General features: G+C 35.0%; 2 protein-coding genes across 2 annotated transcripts; both read right to left on the bottom strand.

The window, feature by feature from the left end:
• Window positions 1-238: 238 nt before the first annotated feature.
• On the bottom strand, window positions 239-6,087 carry LOC129904576 (uncharacterized). Its single transcript, XM_055980137.1, has 6 exons — window positions 5,839-6,087; window positions 5,522-5,714; window positions 4,368-4,454; window positions 3,328-3,714; window positions 2,247-2,388; window positions 239-1,345 (listed from the first exon to the last, which is right to left on the bottom strand). Exons 1-6 carry the CDS (start codon window positions 5,907-5,909, stop codon window positions 462-464), a joined length of 1,764 nt encoding a protein of 587 aa, XP_055836112.1. The 5' UTR covers window positions 5,910-6,087; the 3' UTR covers window positions 239-461.
• Window positions 6,088-9,452: 3,365 nt separating this feature from the next.
• LOC129902605 (pentatricopeptide repeat-containing protein At2g27800, mitochondrial-like) lies at window positions 9,453-17,407 on the bottom strand. The gene is made up of 3 exons (XM_055977934.1): window positions 15,832-17,407; window positions 14,402-14,496; window positions 9,453-9,939 (listed from the first exon to the last, which is right to left on the bottom strand). The coding sequence occupies exon 1, from the start codon at window positions 17,186-17,188 to the stop codon at window positions 15,851-15,853; it is 1,338 nt and encodes a 445-aa protein (XP_055833909.1). The 5' UTR covers window positions 17,189-17,407; the 3' UTR covers window positions 9,453-9,939; window positions 14,402-14,496; window positions 15,832-15,850.
• Window positions 17,408-18,656: the final 1,249 nt, after the last annotated feature.

The following is an 18,656-nucleotide window of genomic DNA, read 5'->3' as shown; positions in this document are numbered from 1 at the left end:
CATATTGAATAACCGTGCTTCAATTAATCTGAATATATAGATTTAGACAACGTACAAACTTATCTTCATTAAATTGCGGAGAAATATCACACATCAGTTTTCCTGATCCAATCTCGGTTCATTGAATTTTTAGCACAACGTTTTGGAAACACCAAAAACAAAGTCTAACCATAACCAAGTGTCTTAGTAACATATAACAGATATGCCAAAACTACTTACTAATAACAACACCTGGAGATATTCAACCCTCAACAAGGGAACACATGAAAGAATTTTGAATTGTCACCCAAGTATAGACAAGAGACTTTAGGAGAATACATTTACAAAGTTGAGGGTAAAAGTCAGCACAAAATAGCTGGTACGAATTAGAAATTACATACAGAGCAGGTCCAGCCAGTGAAGCTATTTTATACTCTCCCACATCCTCAGTTCCCAAATGTGTCTCGCCTAAAACGCCTTCCTCAACTTTTTTTGAACATCTTCTTACATGTCACAGGTGCAGGACCTTGAACACCAGTGTTTTTGACTGCTAATTCTATTTTAGTGTTCTCATTCTTATTGCTGGGACTCACTTGACTTGGGATTAGCTTTTCCTGAATTCGAATTCTTGAAGTTTTACTCTCTCCCCCAAGTTCTTGACCTTCAACTTTCGCTGTCAACAGGTTGCCTGAACCAAAAGTTCGAACTTTTTGGACCTGCTGTTCTGGTGTCTTCGCCAATGAAGCAGCTCGAATAACTTCAGTTTTCTCACTCTTTGCCTTAGACAGAACAGCAGTTTTATTTTCTTGGATAACGGCTGCTTTTGATTTTACTTCGAGCACGGCCGTTGGAGAAGATGAAAGGGCACTGCCAACCCCAGATGAAGTATTTGTTCTGGATGGCACAGTCGTTGGTTTAGGTTGAACTGCAGGTGATGCAGATCTTAGAGCCTGCAATTGCTGAATTCCAGACTGTGAGGCATTTGAGGGGCCAGCGGGACGAGACACCAGGCCAGTTCGAATGAAATGCACATTACTGGGCAAACCATTAAAGCTACCTGGCACAGATGATTTGACTTCAGGAGTTCCTCCAGGCATGATATGGACGCCTTTTTTAGACTGTGCAGCCTTTTGCAGCGAGGCAGCAGCACTTGAATGGGTAGCAATGCGTGCGCTTGCAGCCATAGCAGCAGCTTTGACCATTGGATTTGGGTTAATAGCAGGCTTTGGTAATGGATTTTTTGGGGTTATAGGTTTTGAAGGTACTAAATCTTGCTGATGCTTAGATTGTGGACCAACTGATGCAATATCAGCAGCAGCAGCAAAATGCGAAGAGTTACTAGGTTCACCGCCTGAATTTGGCCCAGCTGAAACAACACCACAACCTAGATTAAAATTAAAGCTTCCATGAATGGATGAAACAACTAGCAAACACATAATTAGAATCTTGGCATAATGCTGGAAAATAGAATTTGCTACTAAAATTTTGAATTCCTAAGTGCCCGTTTGGATTGGCTTATTTTAGGTGCTTTTAAACAAAATAGCTTTTAAGCAATTTTGAAGTGTTTGGGTAAAGTTAAAAAGTGCTTATAAGAACTTATTTTAAAACCAAAATAACAAAAATAAGATATTTTTAGTTAGATGAAAAGAGGGCTCTGAAACCGGTGGGAAAGAATGGTCAGCACCTTTTGAGAAGAATTGCTCTTTGGAGCCAAACGTCGTAAGTTAGAAATCCTAACTTATGGCTTTTAGCTTAGAAGTCATAAGCCAAAAGCCAATCCAAACAGGCTCTAAATCTCCACTGAGCACATAACTGTTGTTTCTAAAGGTATTTGGCATGCAGACACTACTAATTGGAATTTGGATTGTCCAATCCTTTTCCTTTTTTTGAGAATGCTAACATTGATTGTCCAATATTTATTGGAAGGGGAAGTAAACAAACTCGATAGACTAAGTACAGTGGACACCATTAGGATCATATCCCCCATTCTGGAAAGACCTAGCCGTTGGTTTTCAATAGAACGACCTACCAACATATCAAAGGATCTTATATTTTAGCTAACATCACTGTGAAATTTTAAACTATGTACACACAACCAGCAGATAAGGTCAAAGACACCAGCCATTCAAGATTCAACTTATCATATGACACACTTACGCCTCTAAAAGCCTCAATCTAGGCAGTATTGCCTGATTGATTCTTTTTCCTCACATAGTGTGGGAGCAGACATATAGACAACATGGATGACACACAGTTAAAATAATTACCATAAGGGCTGATTGGACACGCTGCTCTTAAATTATCCCCAAAAGCCATGGACATTGCATGACGAGCAGCAAGCTGAGCCTCCGACAGCTGTGAGCTATTTCCGACCATGTTCCAATGTCGCTTTCTAATAGTTGCCCACCTCTGCACAAAGATATATTCATTAACTTTTATTAGATTTACATGGTAGATAATGGTAGAAGATCTTACTTCAGACAGAAATATGTTTACAAGTTCTGTTAACTGCTTAGTTAAAATCTAGTTCATGCTAGTTCCACAAATAAACTTCGGGATCTCATTCCTTTACCAGCAATTGAACCCAATGTGAGAGACCCCATGCATTCAAATCATACTAAATAATGGTGGACTTCCAAGGTATACCTGTAACTACTTATCTTTTCCAGGGGGAAGGGGGGACTTGGGACATGATACAACAAGCAGTATTCAGTTTAATTAAAATGATGAGGGTATGACATGGAGAAATGTCTCTACGTTACTTCACAATAATTACTTAGCTCCATTACGTTTACATTTAAACCAAAATAGTCAATAAAATCATTCCCGACTATCTCTTCTCCACACACTTGAGGAAATTCATTACTACCGAAGAGGAATAGGCAATAATGAATAACAGTGAGTGTTCAACCACAGACTAGTTAGTAGCTTAACTGGAAAATATCTTTTCTGGTCGTTACAATTTGATGCACTTAGAAGGCATAATTATTTGGATGAGATTCATTTAGTAAATTGCAACTGCAAATAACCCAAAAACTAAAGTTCGTTTAACTCCAAGCTGAGGATTTATCAATATAATAAGAGACTGAATGTGTACTCTATCAAAATTACTTTCATCAAACAAAGCAAATGAGAAAGGAAAAGTTTCCAAGCAATACAGAAGAGTGCATACTTGTACTGACTACCGTTGAGGACAAGATCAAAAGAGGTTGCTTAACCAGTGTAAATATGACTGAAGAATATATATTAAAAGAATTGAGAATGGTAACATGTTATATATGTAGAACAAAGTCTGTGCTAGAGTCATCTATACAGCTATATAAACTATTAAATATATACAAAATAAACCTGAGAGAGTTGTGAAGCGGTTCTGTCTCCCTTAAAATCCGCTTTCAATATATTTGCCCAGTTTCCTTCACCAAACTTTTGTACTGCAGCAATGAGTTCCATATCCTCTGCTGCAGACCAAGGTTTTCGTCTTCGCCGAGGAGGATAGTTGGCACTAGCTGGTCCACTGGTGTCCAAACCCTCAGCAACCGTGACAGAAGGAAGTGGCTGCGTTTGCACTGTAACCGGGACCGTAAGTTTTGTCCCATAAGCTGAAATACCATGGAGTGAGTTTGCTGCAACAGTTCCAGATGTTTGGCCATTGGGTATGTGTATAGTCAATGAACCCTCAACTGTATCTCCATTTGACATATTTGAATCACATAGAGCCCCAGAAGCAATAAATACCTGTGCAAGCCCAAAGCAACACAAATTAACTGGGTGAAAAATGAGAGAAGCATACATGTCACCTTGAAAACCAGCGACTAATTCTAGTCATAATAGGAGTATGCACTTAAAGGTAGAGGAAGGCATCATAGCATAGTCAAATAAAAGCAAGTGCAATGTTTCTTTTCAGAAGTACTACAGTTCAATGGAAGGAAATATCTCAATAGAGGTAGCTAATGTCGAAAGTACATAAATATCCTGAAAGGCATGTACAAATTCCATTTCTCAACCATGCAAAAAGAACTTATCAAAAAGTATTTATCATCTAAGAGGTGCATTTCCCAAACCTGGGGAATTATATCTAAGGTTCTTAACCCATTTATGTATTTCATCATATATATAAAGGACTAAATTTGAGACCCTTGATATGTGAATGTAAAGCCATCAAAGTTCATTGACTTGAGAATTTTAGCTGTCATCATTCCAGAAATCTGTTAGACCTTCACCTAGAAGCATATAATATGCTGCAGAAATTAAATGTCTAATTTATTACAAGTTATATTGAAGCTATCCAGCTCTTAGGTTGACTAAAAACCTTACGATGAAGCCACTTTAAAAACAATTTAGGAAAAATGGTCAAGGAGATCACCATTCTGGGCAGCTCTTGTGCTTACCTTCACAAAGGATGCAGCCTCTGCTGAAGCCTCACTGCTTACAGGAGGAAAAGCTTCCAATTCATATTCTAGATCACTATCATCCTCCTGCCATCCAAAAAAGAAACATAAAATCACAAAATAAACAAAACTCCCAATGCAGTTCAGAAAATTTAAGGTGGATTATTCATCACAGTGACCAACAGATAATGGATATCAACCACCACATCAGTTACCAACTTAGCAAGGTGTAGTACTTGAGAATATATGTCAATTCAATGCCTTTTAACACAGATCACAGTAAACACTAGATTAGATGCTAATTATTTTGTGCTGTCACTTATGGAGTAGACAATACTGAATTAGTAAAAATAGATCCTTTCAGGATCAGATAAATGAAGCTGCTCACAGCCTCACAGATTTATTATCCCAAGCTTAGGAATATTCGCACAAAGTTGCCTCCAATTTATCAACCTAATGATTCCCGGAATTTCATTCCCAATTTTGAGAAAGGGAAACAGAGCATGCCTTCCATGCTATAATAACAAGTACACAAGAAGAACAAGCATTTAACAGTATGCAGAATTTGGAAACCAACACTAAAGAAAAGGGAGAAATACTAAGCAGCGCAAAAATTCTCTTCTCAAATCTCAACCCCTCTCACCATCTTCTCTCAAAATTGAACAACACACAAGCTCAAAGGGCACCTTCACATCATAAACTTAAAGGAGCAAAAAGAAACCTACTCTGTTAGATATATTTCACGGTTCACTGTAACATGTATGAAATTTTCCAAACTTGACTACTTTTATAGAGAAACCAGCATAATCATATTGAAAATCCATTTCTGGCCACCAGGGTGGGGGTTAGGAAGGTGGAGTTCACCAAATCAACAACAACAACTTCGCCTCACTCCCAAGCTCATTGGTATTACCATATGAATCCTAACTATCTATTTTTATCTATATGGGCCTGTTTAGGGGTTTGTTGAATGAAAAAAGAAAAAACGAACTGCAATAATCCGATCAAACGCCCTGTCTGTAGTTCATCAAAAGCATATCAGTATTTCCAAGTTTGAATAATCATCATAGAGCAACCCCACCCCCACCCCATAAACATCACAAACACATAATCATACAAGAATTAAAGAACATTTTTTAGCAGTTGGGGCTAACCAGAAGCTGAGCATCATCATCCAATTTATCAAGCAATACTTTACGATAAGCCAAATGGCGCCACACCATCTGATACTCTCTAGCATTTGTAATCCCAGTAGTGGTCTTTTTCACCAATTCATTCCAATCAATTTTCGATTCTTCAACTTGTGCCACCTCTTGCAACAGTGTCAATATCGTCGTTGTTGTATACCTTCAAACCCCATTTCACAAATATGCATACATTCAACAAACAATACAATACAATACAATGTAGAACAAAACTCAAAGAAGAAAAAACAACAAAGAACCAACTTGAAACAGAAAAAAGATGACACCTTTGTAAGAGAGTAGACATATCATCTTCACTAACAAAGACCCTTTTGTTTAACTTCCTTTTTTCCACCATTTTCTTTGAATTCTTGAAATTCTCTTCTCAAAACCCCTCACTTCAGTTTTCTCCACAGATTTTTAAAGGGTTTTAGGAGAGAGAGAAAAAGGAAAACCCCATGAAGTATTTTGAGTGAACGGACAAGGTGGCTGCAATAACGGAGAGAGACGAAAATATATATAGAGAGAGAGAGAGAGCAGAGCACCAGTCAAAGTGAAATTGTGAATTTGTTCAACCAAATGAACATATATTTTTGGGTAATACGATTTTCTTGAAACCATAAAAAGAAGGTTAATAATGAAATCGCCTATTTTAATACGATTCCATGTTGGGTACTTTTATAATCTATGTTAGTTTGAATTCTTCAAATATATCTATGGTTGTGTGTTAGAATTCGATACGATACGATATTATAAATAAAAAGTCCACACATTTAATTCATACTAACTACTAAAATTGTTTAAAGTTCTAAAATATTCTCCCACGTTAAAGAACATTATTGATAATAAAATTTGAAAGACGTTCAAAAAAATGATAAAGAAAAAAATAAAGTAAAAATCACGAGTTGTATGCAAAAGAAGAGAGAGGATAGCGAGAATTAGGGGTGTTCATGGTTCGGTTTGGGTCGGTTATTGATTAAAACCATAACCAAACCAATTTAATCGGTTATTAAATGTCTAAAACCATAACCAAACCAAGTAAAATAATAACCACGGGTTTGGTTATTGTCGGTTTGGTTCGGTTTGATTCGGTTATTCGGTTTATGACTAGCCGAGATAATTCAAATATTCTCTCTCTACATTCTTCAAATTCTTCTGAAGCTCTTTTTTCCTCACGACCCACAGAGGTTCAAAACAGAAAATGAAACAACTTAAACATTCGGAAAAAAAAACAACAACTTAAAATCAATTTAAAATTTGAAAAACCCCTTACAAACCTTCTCAAAATTTGACAATCTTATACTTGGGGTTGAGGAGTTGAGTTTGCTCTTGAGCCTTCACTGTTAGTCTATGACTGTGAGTCTGTGACTTTGTGAGAAACCAACGTGAGAGGAACAAAAATGTAAAAGGAAAACAGATACTAGGGTTTTAAAGTTTTAACTTTTACTTTATGTTGCTGCATGCTGCTCAAGTGCTTAGTGCTTATTAGAAATTTAGGATTTAGAATTTAGGATTTAGAATTGGGCTTGAGAATTGGGCTAATGGGCTTGGATTGTTGGACTCAGACCGCTGTTTAGTGTTTATTAGAATTTATAATTGGGTTTGAGAGTTGAGTTTGGATTGCTGAGCTTTAAAAATAAGTATATTAATATTAAATTAATAATTAAAACGTATAAAATATCTTTAATTATTTATGAAAAACTAATATTATACATATAAATAATTATAAATTTTAAGTATATAATTATCGGTTTGGTTCGGTTATTTATTCGGTTATTTTTTTCTATAACCATAACCAAACCAAATATTATCGGTTATTCAAATTTAAAACCAAACCAAACCAAACCAAACTGAATGTCGGTTTTTTTATTCGGTTTGGTTTTGGTTTTAACCAAAACTGTGAACAGCCCTAGCGAGAATTGTACTTGAGGCTACAACAGCATGAACATATTTTTTCGTTCTTTTAATTTTATCTGAGTCAGAATAATATTGACCTCAACAACAAGAACTCTTTTGAGCCTTTTAATTTCGTTTGCAAAGTTTTTTACATAAAAAAACTAAATTTTAGAATGTAATTTTATTTTTAAACAATATCTTTTAATAGTAAAGTTAACCGTTGAAGATAAGCGGTCTTGAACTCGTGATATCAACGACAAGATAAATCACCATCTCTCGGGTTTCCTGATTGATTCCATCATAGAGGCCAATGATAAACAATAATCCCCCGCCTATAGTTTACAACTTCTAATTGTGTTGTGCTCCCAAAAAAACAATTCTTTTTTTAAAATCTCACTCAAAAAATGCTGAGTTGAAATCCCATTCTAACTAAGATTTTTTGTGATTCCGAAAAAAAAAATGCTTCTCATTAATTGTTAAATGCTAATATTGACAAAACTATTTAATTAATTCTATAAATGCTCACTATTTTCGTATCTTTTTCTGTCAATGACATTTCAAGTACGTTCCAATGTCTTATTTTGTGAATCTTTTGTAACATATTTCAATATACTTGATAACAGACTTAGAAGAAAGAATTAAAAAAAAAGATGATATAATTTCTTTTAATTTAATTAGTTATCAAATTCTTTTTTGTATCACTAATTGTTAATATTTTATAAACTCGAGTTTGATCTCAGATAATCGTTTATCATGTATATTATACAATGAAAATGATCATTCTCTCAATCTTTAGAAATTAGATTTGAATGCTCCATACTACTATTTATTTCCATTTTTCTCATTTTATTTAAATCAAGGTGTTTTTTTAAAATTAAAAAAAAACTTAGGAGTTATGATCAAGTATCATTTTTGAGCTTTGAAGCTTGTTAAATATAATAAGCAGTTATTTATCTTGGAATGGACCAAGATTCATACAAGAATATCAAAATTGTGAATGCATTTGACATAATTCAAATTTTAAGCAATAGGGATTGGGTCTAAGTAATAACAGAGTCAATTTTTTTTTAAGGATGTCAAAATATATTAAAAAATTAAATTTATGAAGAAGTCAACTAATATTAATATGTAATATAAATTTCTGACAAAGTCGTGTCAAATTGACACCTCTCAAGTATATGTAACTTCGTCACTGAATCTAAATAAATATTGATTAATTAATTATAATTAAATAATAGTGGTGCATGTATAAAATGCTATGTATTCATTGAGTTGACGTAAACACAAAACTTTTTCCATTCTAAATTGTATTATAAATCAAGTATAATCCATAATCAAATTATACTTGATTAAAAATAAAATCAAATTAAGAAATTCAAGAAACAACACACGTGCTGTATTACCAAATGCTTAAGTATATTATATTGAAAAAAATTCAAAAAGTAAATGCTAAAAATGGAAGGAGGGTAATGTCTTTATTGAGAAAGATTGTAATAATTTGAGAAAAGGCAAAATCGTATAATCTGACATTAATGTTAGTAGTAAATCCGACTAAATAAATCACCTTTTGAATCTAACGAAATTGTCAAAATTCAAATTCGTTAACTCCTTCGTCTCAATTTACTTGGTATTTTTTTAGTATGTCATAAAAAGAAAATTATCTTTCTATAATTAAAAACAATTCAACCTTAATTTTTTTCCGTTTATTCTTAATTAAATAACTTATAATCACATAAATATCTATGATCTATTTTAAATCACAAATTTCAAAAATCTTTTAATAAATAAAAGAGAAGAAAAGTTTTAAACTTTAAGGATGTATTTGGTACGACGAAAGTCATTTTCCACAAAAGAAACTTTTCTTGGAAAATATTTTCTAGAAAAAAAAAATACATTAAAATTTAATAATATCTCAATAAATTGGAGTGTGTTTTGATTAAACTTTTGAGTTTTAGTAATTAATAGTAATGTTGCCAGTGTTAGTTGAAGCAAGCAATATATAAAGTTAAAAATTAAGATATAAGAATTAAAATAAAAATGACTTCTGCCCATAAGTGAGTACACATACCATATAAAAGAAGGTGCACTTTCCAAGCAAAGCTAATAAGTTAGCTACTAGCTATAAGCTTTAGTAGAAGGAAAACTAGTATACAATTGATGTATTTAAACAAATCTAGCTCATACTTCAGCTACAGAGCTCATTTGGTCAGGGGCCTCATCTCTTGAACTAGATGTCGCAAGTTCAAAGCTAGGCATCTTCATTGGTTTTCCCACGCATGACGATAGTTTAATGCACTGGGCTGCCCTCATTTATCTCATATGAGGAGAAAGATTTTGAAGGGATTCTATCTTGCCTCTTGACTCTTGCTCCTCATTCCATATTAGATGCAAATACATCTTCCATGAGAAAAAAATTGTTGTTTTCCTGCAGCTGTTTCATTTCTCCATGAAAAATGAATTCTTTTTTTGCCACAAACTAGACTTCATGCAGCCTACAAAAGTACAAAGAGAGCATATGAGATATATAGAGATCACAATTTAACAATACTATCACTACTTCTTTATCATTTACATCAAGAAGAGGAATAAGGTTCGACCATCTGCCTATGCCTCGGTGGGCAAAGTTATCCGGTTGGTGGGGCATAGCATGTACCTGGTGATATTTGTTTATTGATGGAAAAAGGAATAGGCAGGGAAGGCATCATCACAAAGGATTTAACATCAATAAACGAAGGCATAACACATAGACAATTTAACTTGGCTTCCACTGGCAGTTGAACAACCCCAAATTTCACTGTGACCATCTAGCCACTTTTACTTGATATAGGTGCGTCTCGCAAACACCTTAACTTTAAAAATGCACATCTAGACACCTTTAAGAGAGTGCATTCTAGATGTGCATTCTCAAGGTTGGGATGTTTACGAGGCAAACTTAAACCAAGTTATGGTGTCTAGATGTGCATTTTCAAAGTTGGGGTGTTTCGTTGCCAGTTGAGGCTAAGATCAGGTGTCTATCTATGTATTACGCCATAAACACATATCACAACTATACAGAGCATGACAATACCTAAATCATCCTTACAAAAACATTCACCAATTTCTTCTCGCTTTTCAATAATTAAAAGAAAAGGATTTCAAAATAGCTCCAACATATTTAAAGGTGTTTTTTCTCATTCTATGATTTCCATATAAGAGTGAAGTTCCGTTTCAGAGAAAAGAACAGAAACAGAATAAACAAAAAAGATGAGAAATGCGGAATATTGATGTAAAGTGCTTGTATCTAATAATCCTGTCTGACATTAATTCAAGGTTCTGTGCCAATTTACTTATGTACCGATTGTGAATTCGCACCAGTTGCCTTATCGATTGTGCACTTCTTTTAGATGCATTTTAAGATATAACAGGGTAAAGGGGTGGCTTCATCATCCACAAGGTTTCAAACTGTGCGCTACAGGCCTCGAAGATTTCTCGGTTACAAGTAAAAAAGATATAAGAGTTCAGATTCTTTATAAACACAGAAATCTGCTGTTTTACAGCTTCAAAACCGGTGGATAAATGCCAGCCTCCCCCCACCACCACCACCACCTTTCGCTTTTCCACTTAAATATCAAACCTGGTTCCTTAGCATGATTGGAACCTGTGAGTACGCTTACCACACATACCGTGTAGTACTACCTTTGCCTGGGGGCAGGTATAACAGTTCAGATTCTGACTTGATATTATTGTTTTTAAGGAGAGGACAAGCAAAGGCATCATCAAGGACAAGAAGTGCATCCCCTAAGTTTTATACTGAAGCTTCTCTCATACCCCTTTGCACTTGCACTAGGAAATTTTTTTAATGCTCCTGATTCACTAGAAGTATTCATATGGCAGATAAGCAATCACCTGATTGAAATTTCATATGAAAATTAGAAGACAACTCACCAGGCTTTCCAGTGACTTTTTTGTTTTTTGATAGGTGACTAGTCACTTGTGGGATTACACTGGGCATGTTGTTATTGTTGATAGATGGCTAGTTGATGAATTTACTACAAGAGAATATTACCCTTCAAGTAGAGGTGCAAAAGAGAAAAAAATGACAAGCTAACGTGAACTATACACCATGCTTAAAAGTAAATTATTACACCCCTAATGTTAGGTAAAACTTGCAACTTCTTTTCCACACTTTAGGATTGTTGCCTCAATTGACCTCATATTAAAATGCAGATAAAACCTTTCATCCTTTCGACCATGCCAGCCAGGAAAGTTAAACATACCTTTAAGACATTAATGGTTCAACTTGCAGCTTTCCACTGTTCTTCACTTTATATCAATATTCGACTCTAAATTATCCAGTTAACCATTCACCAAATCATGAGTCAGTAATTCTCTCATCCGATATTGTCTAACCATTGAACTTTGTCTCGAGAGGGAGTGACAGAGTAAATGGGTGTGATCAAGTTGGGAATGTAGATATAACTGGACATGGAGTTCACCAACTTAAATAAAATGCTTAGCATGAACGTTTCAAGTTCAGGTGTTTCCCTATGAAGAACAGTTTCATTAAAGTCCACATTCAGGAAAACTTCTTGTAACGCCCCGCAACTTCTAAGCAAAATTTGAACCATCCTCTGTAGGTGTATAGGCCTGAACCCATTGATTTCTAAGTTGTACATATATGTTAAAGTCTTTTACTAAGTGTAGTAAGCGTATCAGATGTGTTTTAGGGTCGTAAGGTACCTCAAACACCAACCCAAGTTCAAAGCATTTCTATCGGCTAAGTCTTCGCATGAGTTCATATAAGGGTCAACTTCAAATAACCATATCTCTCAGCAAATAAAGAGTTAGGTGGCCATGACCTATCAAATTAAAGGTCTGTAAGTCGTCTTTCCAACGCCACCAAGTTTGCCTTATTTGGAGTTTGGAGTAAAAAGTTATGTATGTTTTACTAAAGGACTTTCAGATTGGCCGGGTGCTCCGCGCGCCTGGTAGCGTGGACACACCGCGCCAGACCATTTTTCCAGTAGCCTCGTTATATTTTTAAGTGGTTGTGCGCTCCACACAACTGATAGCGTGGCCGCATCGCACCAAGCCAATTTCGAGGATCTAGATTTTTAAATTGCTCTATTAATTAAGTCGGTGGGTCACTATAAACTTCATCTTGGACGATCGAGGGCTTATTTTCTCTCAAATTCTCTCCTCTCCTCCATCTCCAACACCAAGGTATGTCCCTTCCATGTATCTCAAGTATTTCTAAACATTCTAAATCTCTAATCGTGAATTCTTAACTAGATTCTAACATCAAATCCTCATCCCATATCTAGTGAAGACAAAAACTCATCTCAAGGTTCAAGAAGGAACTTTTGGGATTCCTCTTCAACATTAGAGTTTCAATTAGAGCATTTAAGGTATGTAAGGCTTCAATGAGAGTATTCCTTCCACTCTCATGCCTAAAAATGTGTTAAATCTTCAGAGAACATCGATATATTGCTAGAATCAAAGCTAGGGTTCTTTATGAAATAATTATGAGTTTCTCCACTAAGATAAGTTGTCATTGTTCACTTTGATTTTAAACCTCATAATACTGATTTAGCATGATTTCATTTATGCTCATTCAAACCCTTTATGGCATATTAAGTATGAGAATAAGCATGACACAAATTACAGCTTTATGTATGTTTTTATGATATGACTTACGAGCTTAGCCTCATATATGATTCAAACGATACGTGATTTTAATACCTATGAGCACTATATGTATATGTTGTTTTGGGAGGACTATTTAGTACAAGAGGACGCAAGTTTTAGAAAAAACCAAGTCTCATAACTACGCGCCAACGTAGGACTTAAGTGTATCGCTTTGTCGGGCAACTCCATATGGCCCTGAGAGGCACACACTAGTGGATCCACATAGATATGATATGGTCCTATACCATGGCAAGGTGTAGGCCTGCCCGCCCAACTGAGTTTGTTGTTGGATGTCATGAGCTCACATGGTGTATATCGGTTATAAGAAACTCCACAGTTTATGCATCTTTTTACGATATGTTCTTAACTTTATATGGTTCATTTAAGTATACTATTTTATGACTATGATTATGCAAGGCTATTAAATTAGACTCATCCTTACATATGCTTTTAAACATAGGTTTAATTGATACTTATGCAGGAACTACGACTGTTTTCCTTCTGGTTCATTTATTATGTCTTACGATTTTGGAAATCCTATTTCACTGTTCCTACATATGCTAATTAATATGATTATGTCAGTGTTCCCTTACATACTCAGTATATTCCACGTATTGACGCATTCTTTTCTCTGCGCTGCGTCCTATTATGATGTAGATTTTAGTACCGTTCTCAGACTCGTGGCTAGTAAAGTTGCAGCTTTTCCCGTCAGCAGTTAGTGAATCCTCCTCATTTGTGGACTCCATGGGTTTAACAGTTAGATTTCTTTTATGTAGTCTTTAGATTTTTTTTGAAGGTAGCTAGGGGCCATGTCCCAACAAACTTATATTTTCATTCTAAATAGTAGAGGCTTTATTCAGACATTAGTAATGTTGTCTCATGGATCTATTGATGTCCTCTTGTAAGACTTACGTAGTTATGTTTTATCAGCTTCCGCTTAGTTCCTTTATGGTTCTGCTTTGATATGTTATGCCAAGGATTAGCTTGGGATCACTTGTGGTTCCAGGTACCGTGTCTCGGCCGGGGTGTACACTCGGGTCATGACACTTCTTCAGGAACATTTGCCTCCTCTATAAGTAGATGTCATTGAGCTTCAACACTATACATAAAACAAGACAGAGAATACCAGAGAGAGACTGAGAATACCAGCTCACTGCTTTTTCTACAACATGAAAAGGAAATTTCAAAATATTTTAATAGTTCATCTACGGCATGTTACCAAGAAGATGAAAAGGAAAAAATTTGGAAGCAACAGTAGTGCCGAGCAATATTAGACAAGGTACCTACCAATGTTTCAAGCCAAGCACTCCATAGGTTCAGCTCTTGTCAACTGAAACTGTTTTTCCCCAAAGCCACCATGTCGGATTATTTTCTTAGCTTAGCTGCAGCATCAGAAATTTCTCAATGTCATATTTTCTGTGCTTGGTTAGAACAGAATATAGGTATGTGAGTTTACTCCCTCCCTCCTACTTCCCAGGCCTACGACTAAAAGAAGAAAAGAATGCTCAAATCCACACACATATTTCACAACAATTTGAAATTCTAGCATGTCCACGAGATTTTATTTCCTTTCCAATCAATGACATGACAGAATTTTTTTAACTCAATAAATTCTAGAACAGTTGTCATTTAGACCATTGAGGTGCTTGATAATTGCAGGGCCAGACCTTCATGTTTCAACTTACAGAAACTTACCTTAATTGAAGTTTGTAGTTTTAGTAGTGTTCTTTTCACCAAGTCAATTTTTCTCATGCAATGCAGCAACAGTATACAATCTAATAGAAAGATACTACCAGTTTTGTGATTTCTCTACTGAAACTGATGTAATGCTGGAGTTCTTCAAAGGAAACAAGAAACTGAAACGTATATGGAGGACCATCCCTGGTTGTGTATTTTGGACTATCTGGAACGAAAGGAATTTGAGGTGTTTTAAAGGCAAAGCTATTTCCATCAAGATGTTGAAATTTAAATGTTTAAGTAACTTGGCTACTTGGTGTAATTTTGTTGAGATGTATGATGAAGGGAAATTGGTAGATTTTATAGACTCGCCACAAAATTGAGCTTCATTCTAACATTTTGACAGTTGCACATTCAGCGCTGTCTTGGTGCTGGAACATATGAATAAAATCTTTGCTTGATCAGGAAAAAAAATGTCTATGTGAACTAATGTTGATCAGCTGGGACACAATTTAAACAAACCTTATTCAATTGATAATGCCCCTTGAACAATGTGCAAGTATGACATGCTATTACTTTGCATGGAGAACAAGAGAGTACACTCCCATAATATCCATTACTTCTCTTGTCCATAGCAGTCAGCCAAATGTAGAGAAACAAAATGGTTTTAGAATCATTTGTTTATTCAATGGGAATCTGAGTATCCTAGACCAGGTGGACATTAAAGTACTTGCCAAGTTCTTCCAAATTTATCTTCTTGTGAAGTTACAGCCAGCTATCTGACTACCTGTAAACCAAGTTAAGCAGGCCTACACTCTGACAGTTATAGAGCTTTTAGATACAGTAACAGGCAGCATATTATCGCCGATTCAAAGGAGGAATCCATCATTTCTGAATTTACTAAGGAGAAATGAGTATCATCTGTAATTCTAGTAGCAAAAGGATCAGACATGGAAAGTAAAGCCCTACATGTGAACCCACCCCGAAAAGCAACAAAGAGATCCACCAAAAGTAAGTAATCAAGGAATGTAAAGCAATACCTTTAATGTTTTCTGACATTTAATTATCAATGTCATCTTCAAGTTCACACAGAAGATTGCTACGGGTAAGACCATCAACAAGGTCCTTATCTTGAAACTCCTTCAGCAAGCCAATAGCGTCTTGCATACTCTTTTGTCGGCAGACTTCATCAATTACTGTTCTGAAGGTGATGAAGTCAATTGTTCTTCGGTTTCCATTCATCTCCCACAAGAATTTCACAGCCTCATCAACCTCTCCGCCAAGAGACAAAGAGTTCACTAGCGAGTTGTATGATTTACTACTAGGTATCAATCCTTTGCATTTCATCTTATTATAAATTTCCTTAGCGTTCTTTGTTCGTCCTTGTGCACATAAGCCGTGGATCAGATAATCATATGAAAATGAGTTAGGCTGGCACTGGTAAACCACACCCATTTGGTGAAATATCCTAAGGGCATCATTTACATGAAGCGAAAGCACATATCCTTTTATCAAAGTATTCAAGGAAATGATATCTGGTTCAATTCCATTATCAACCATTTGCTTGAACAGAGACCTTATAGCGTCCATGTACATGTGATTTATATATGAATTATTCCTCCTACTAAGAAGTGCTGCGAAAAGAATATTATAAGTTTTAATCGACGGCCTACAATCAAATTTCCTACTGTTTAACATATGCTTATATATCATCACTGCTCTAGTTAACTTCCTAGCTTCTGTGAAATAATAAATCATTGAATTGAAAAGTTCTTCAGACCCAATAGAAGGAATGGCAAGCACTTGATTAACAATATCATCCATTTCTTCATACATATTCGCTTTACCAAGCCTTTGTACTGCAACATGGTAGGTCGAAACATTATGCCTGAACCTGTGCTGTTTCGACGCCCAATTGAACAACTCCAAACACACTAAAGGATCTCTTTGTGAAGCCATGACATCCCTCAGTTCTTCAGGGGTAAATCTAGGTGGAAGCTGAGATACAGCATTTTCAAATTGGGATTCATCAAGGACAGGCATTGCTGCAATTCTTGCTCTTCTATTCATCCTTTTCCTTAAAGATCTTGATGGGGGTCCTCTTAGCCATCCAGGTGCACTTGAAGAATAGAAACTGACAGGCAACAATTGATGCAGAAACACATATAGGGATGGTTTTCTAGCTAATATGCCAAATTGGGTGTGAGAGAAAAGTAGTCTAGAATTTGATGGGCAGTACATATGAGACCAAGAACACAAATTTCTAGAACTATACCTAGAAGGGTATACATATGAAGTGTTCAAGCAAGTAATTTTACTAAAGTTAGGATCTTTAATACACAAAAGAGTTAATTTTGACCAGGAATGGGCAAAATGGTGCCTAAAAACAAACAGCATACTGAAAATTATACTAAAGAATAGCAGGAAAATAGATCAAGAAAATGCTTACTATTTGGAATTCCAGTTAAGAGGGATTTTGGGTCTATAGATGTAGCTTCAATTCTCTCGGATTCTTGGTAACTTTTCTAAATGACCCAAATCAATCTGGGTTTCAAGTTTTGTTCTTTTTAAGGTTCAAAAATCAGGTCGTCTGAAAGAAAGAGTGAGTGGCCCAAGATTGTCAAGAAGAAGAGTGACGAATTAAAAAATAAAAATTGGGCAGTAGTTTTTTAATCGATAATTATAGTTATACCCCATTACTTTCACACCCCTTATTTTTAACTATCTCGCATTTGATACTATGAGAGTATATAATATACTTTGATGGTATCAAAAAGATTGACGTCAGCATAACGTCACGTGCGAAATTAAAATAGAGAAAGTGGATAAGAGGATAAATAGTTTGAGTTTTTGGTCCAATTAGGATAAATGAGTTGGCTAGGTCTACTTTACTTAAATAGGTTACTCCTTTGGTCTATTTTGTGTAAAAATCCCTTTTTTTAATTAAATGGATAAATTACAAATCAATTTGTTAAAGAGTTATTTGAATCGAAATGAGTTAAAAAAAAAGATTTTATAATTTTATCGGTCTAATTCAAAATTACATTCTTGCTATAAAGGTACATTAATATTTTTTTTCCTCTTTAATAAGCACCCTTTAAAAAAAATTGGTTTGGTTTTTAATCAAAAAAATATATTTTCAAGGATAATAAAATTTTGAAGAAAAATCAAATTGATGCAAATTAACCGATCTTTGTTTTCAAAAATATTTTGGTCTGGACATTCTTAAGTAGCCAAAAACATTTTTTTTCCGTAGGAATATCTAAGTACTATATTTTGTATTTGTGTATTTGTAATAATAATTAGAAGAAGATACAGAATCATAAGTTGTTCTCTAATGATTGAAGTTTCTTCTTTTTTTTACATAGAAGATGTCAATTTGGAGTTCTTTTTTTTATCTAACATATTGTTTGGATCGGTGCACCTGACTTTTTTCTAAATTCTTTTTTAACCAAGTGTTCAAATGACATGTTCTTATATCGACCTTTATATGGGTATTTATTGCCAATAGTATAGGTAGTAGATAATTCTTAGCAAATGACCTAAGCAAACTATAAAAGCGTTTTTTTCTAAAATTGTGGCCTTTGTATGCTTTCACTGACGCATTTTACACTGCTAAGAAATTATTTATAATAATACCAATGGATAGCCTTGAGATTTTAAACTAAGCTTTCAAGATCAAAAGTTACAAGTGTTGCCCATGAAGCAAAACTTCTAAACTTTAAGTTTTCTCTTGTTCATAAGACAAACGGGTTTTAAAATTCAAGCTTGCTCATTTCCAAGACACCATTTTTGTAAATCAAATCACCCTCAAAAAACATGATTTTTGGAGTCTCTACGTCTTAGACAACCTCGAAGTCTCAAA

Source organism: Solanum dulcamara, chromosome 9 (assembly GCF_947179165.1).
Source record: "Solanum dulcamara chromosome 9, daSolDulc1.2, whole genome shotgun sequence".
In the NCBI taxonomy this organism is placed as follows: Eukaryota; Viridiplantae; Streptophyta; class Magnoliopsida; order Solanales; family Solanaceae; genus Solanum; species Solanum dulcamara.
The sequence above is the reverse complement of the archived record's forward strand: the minus strand, read 5'-3'. Positions and strand labels throughout refer to the sequence as shown.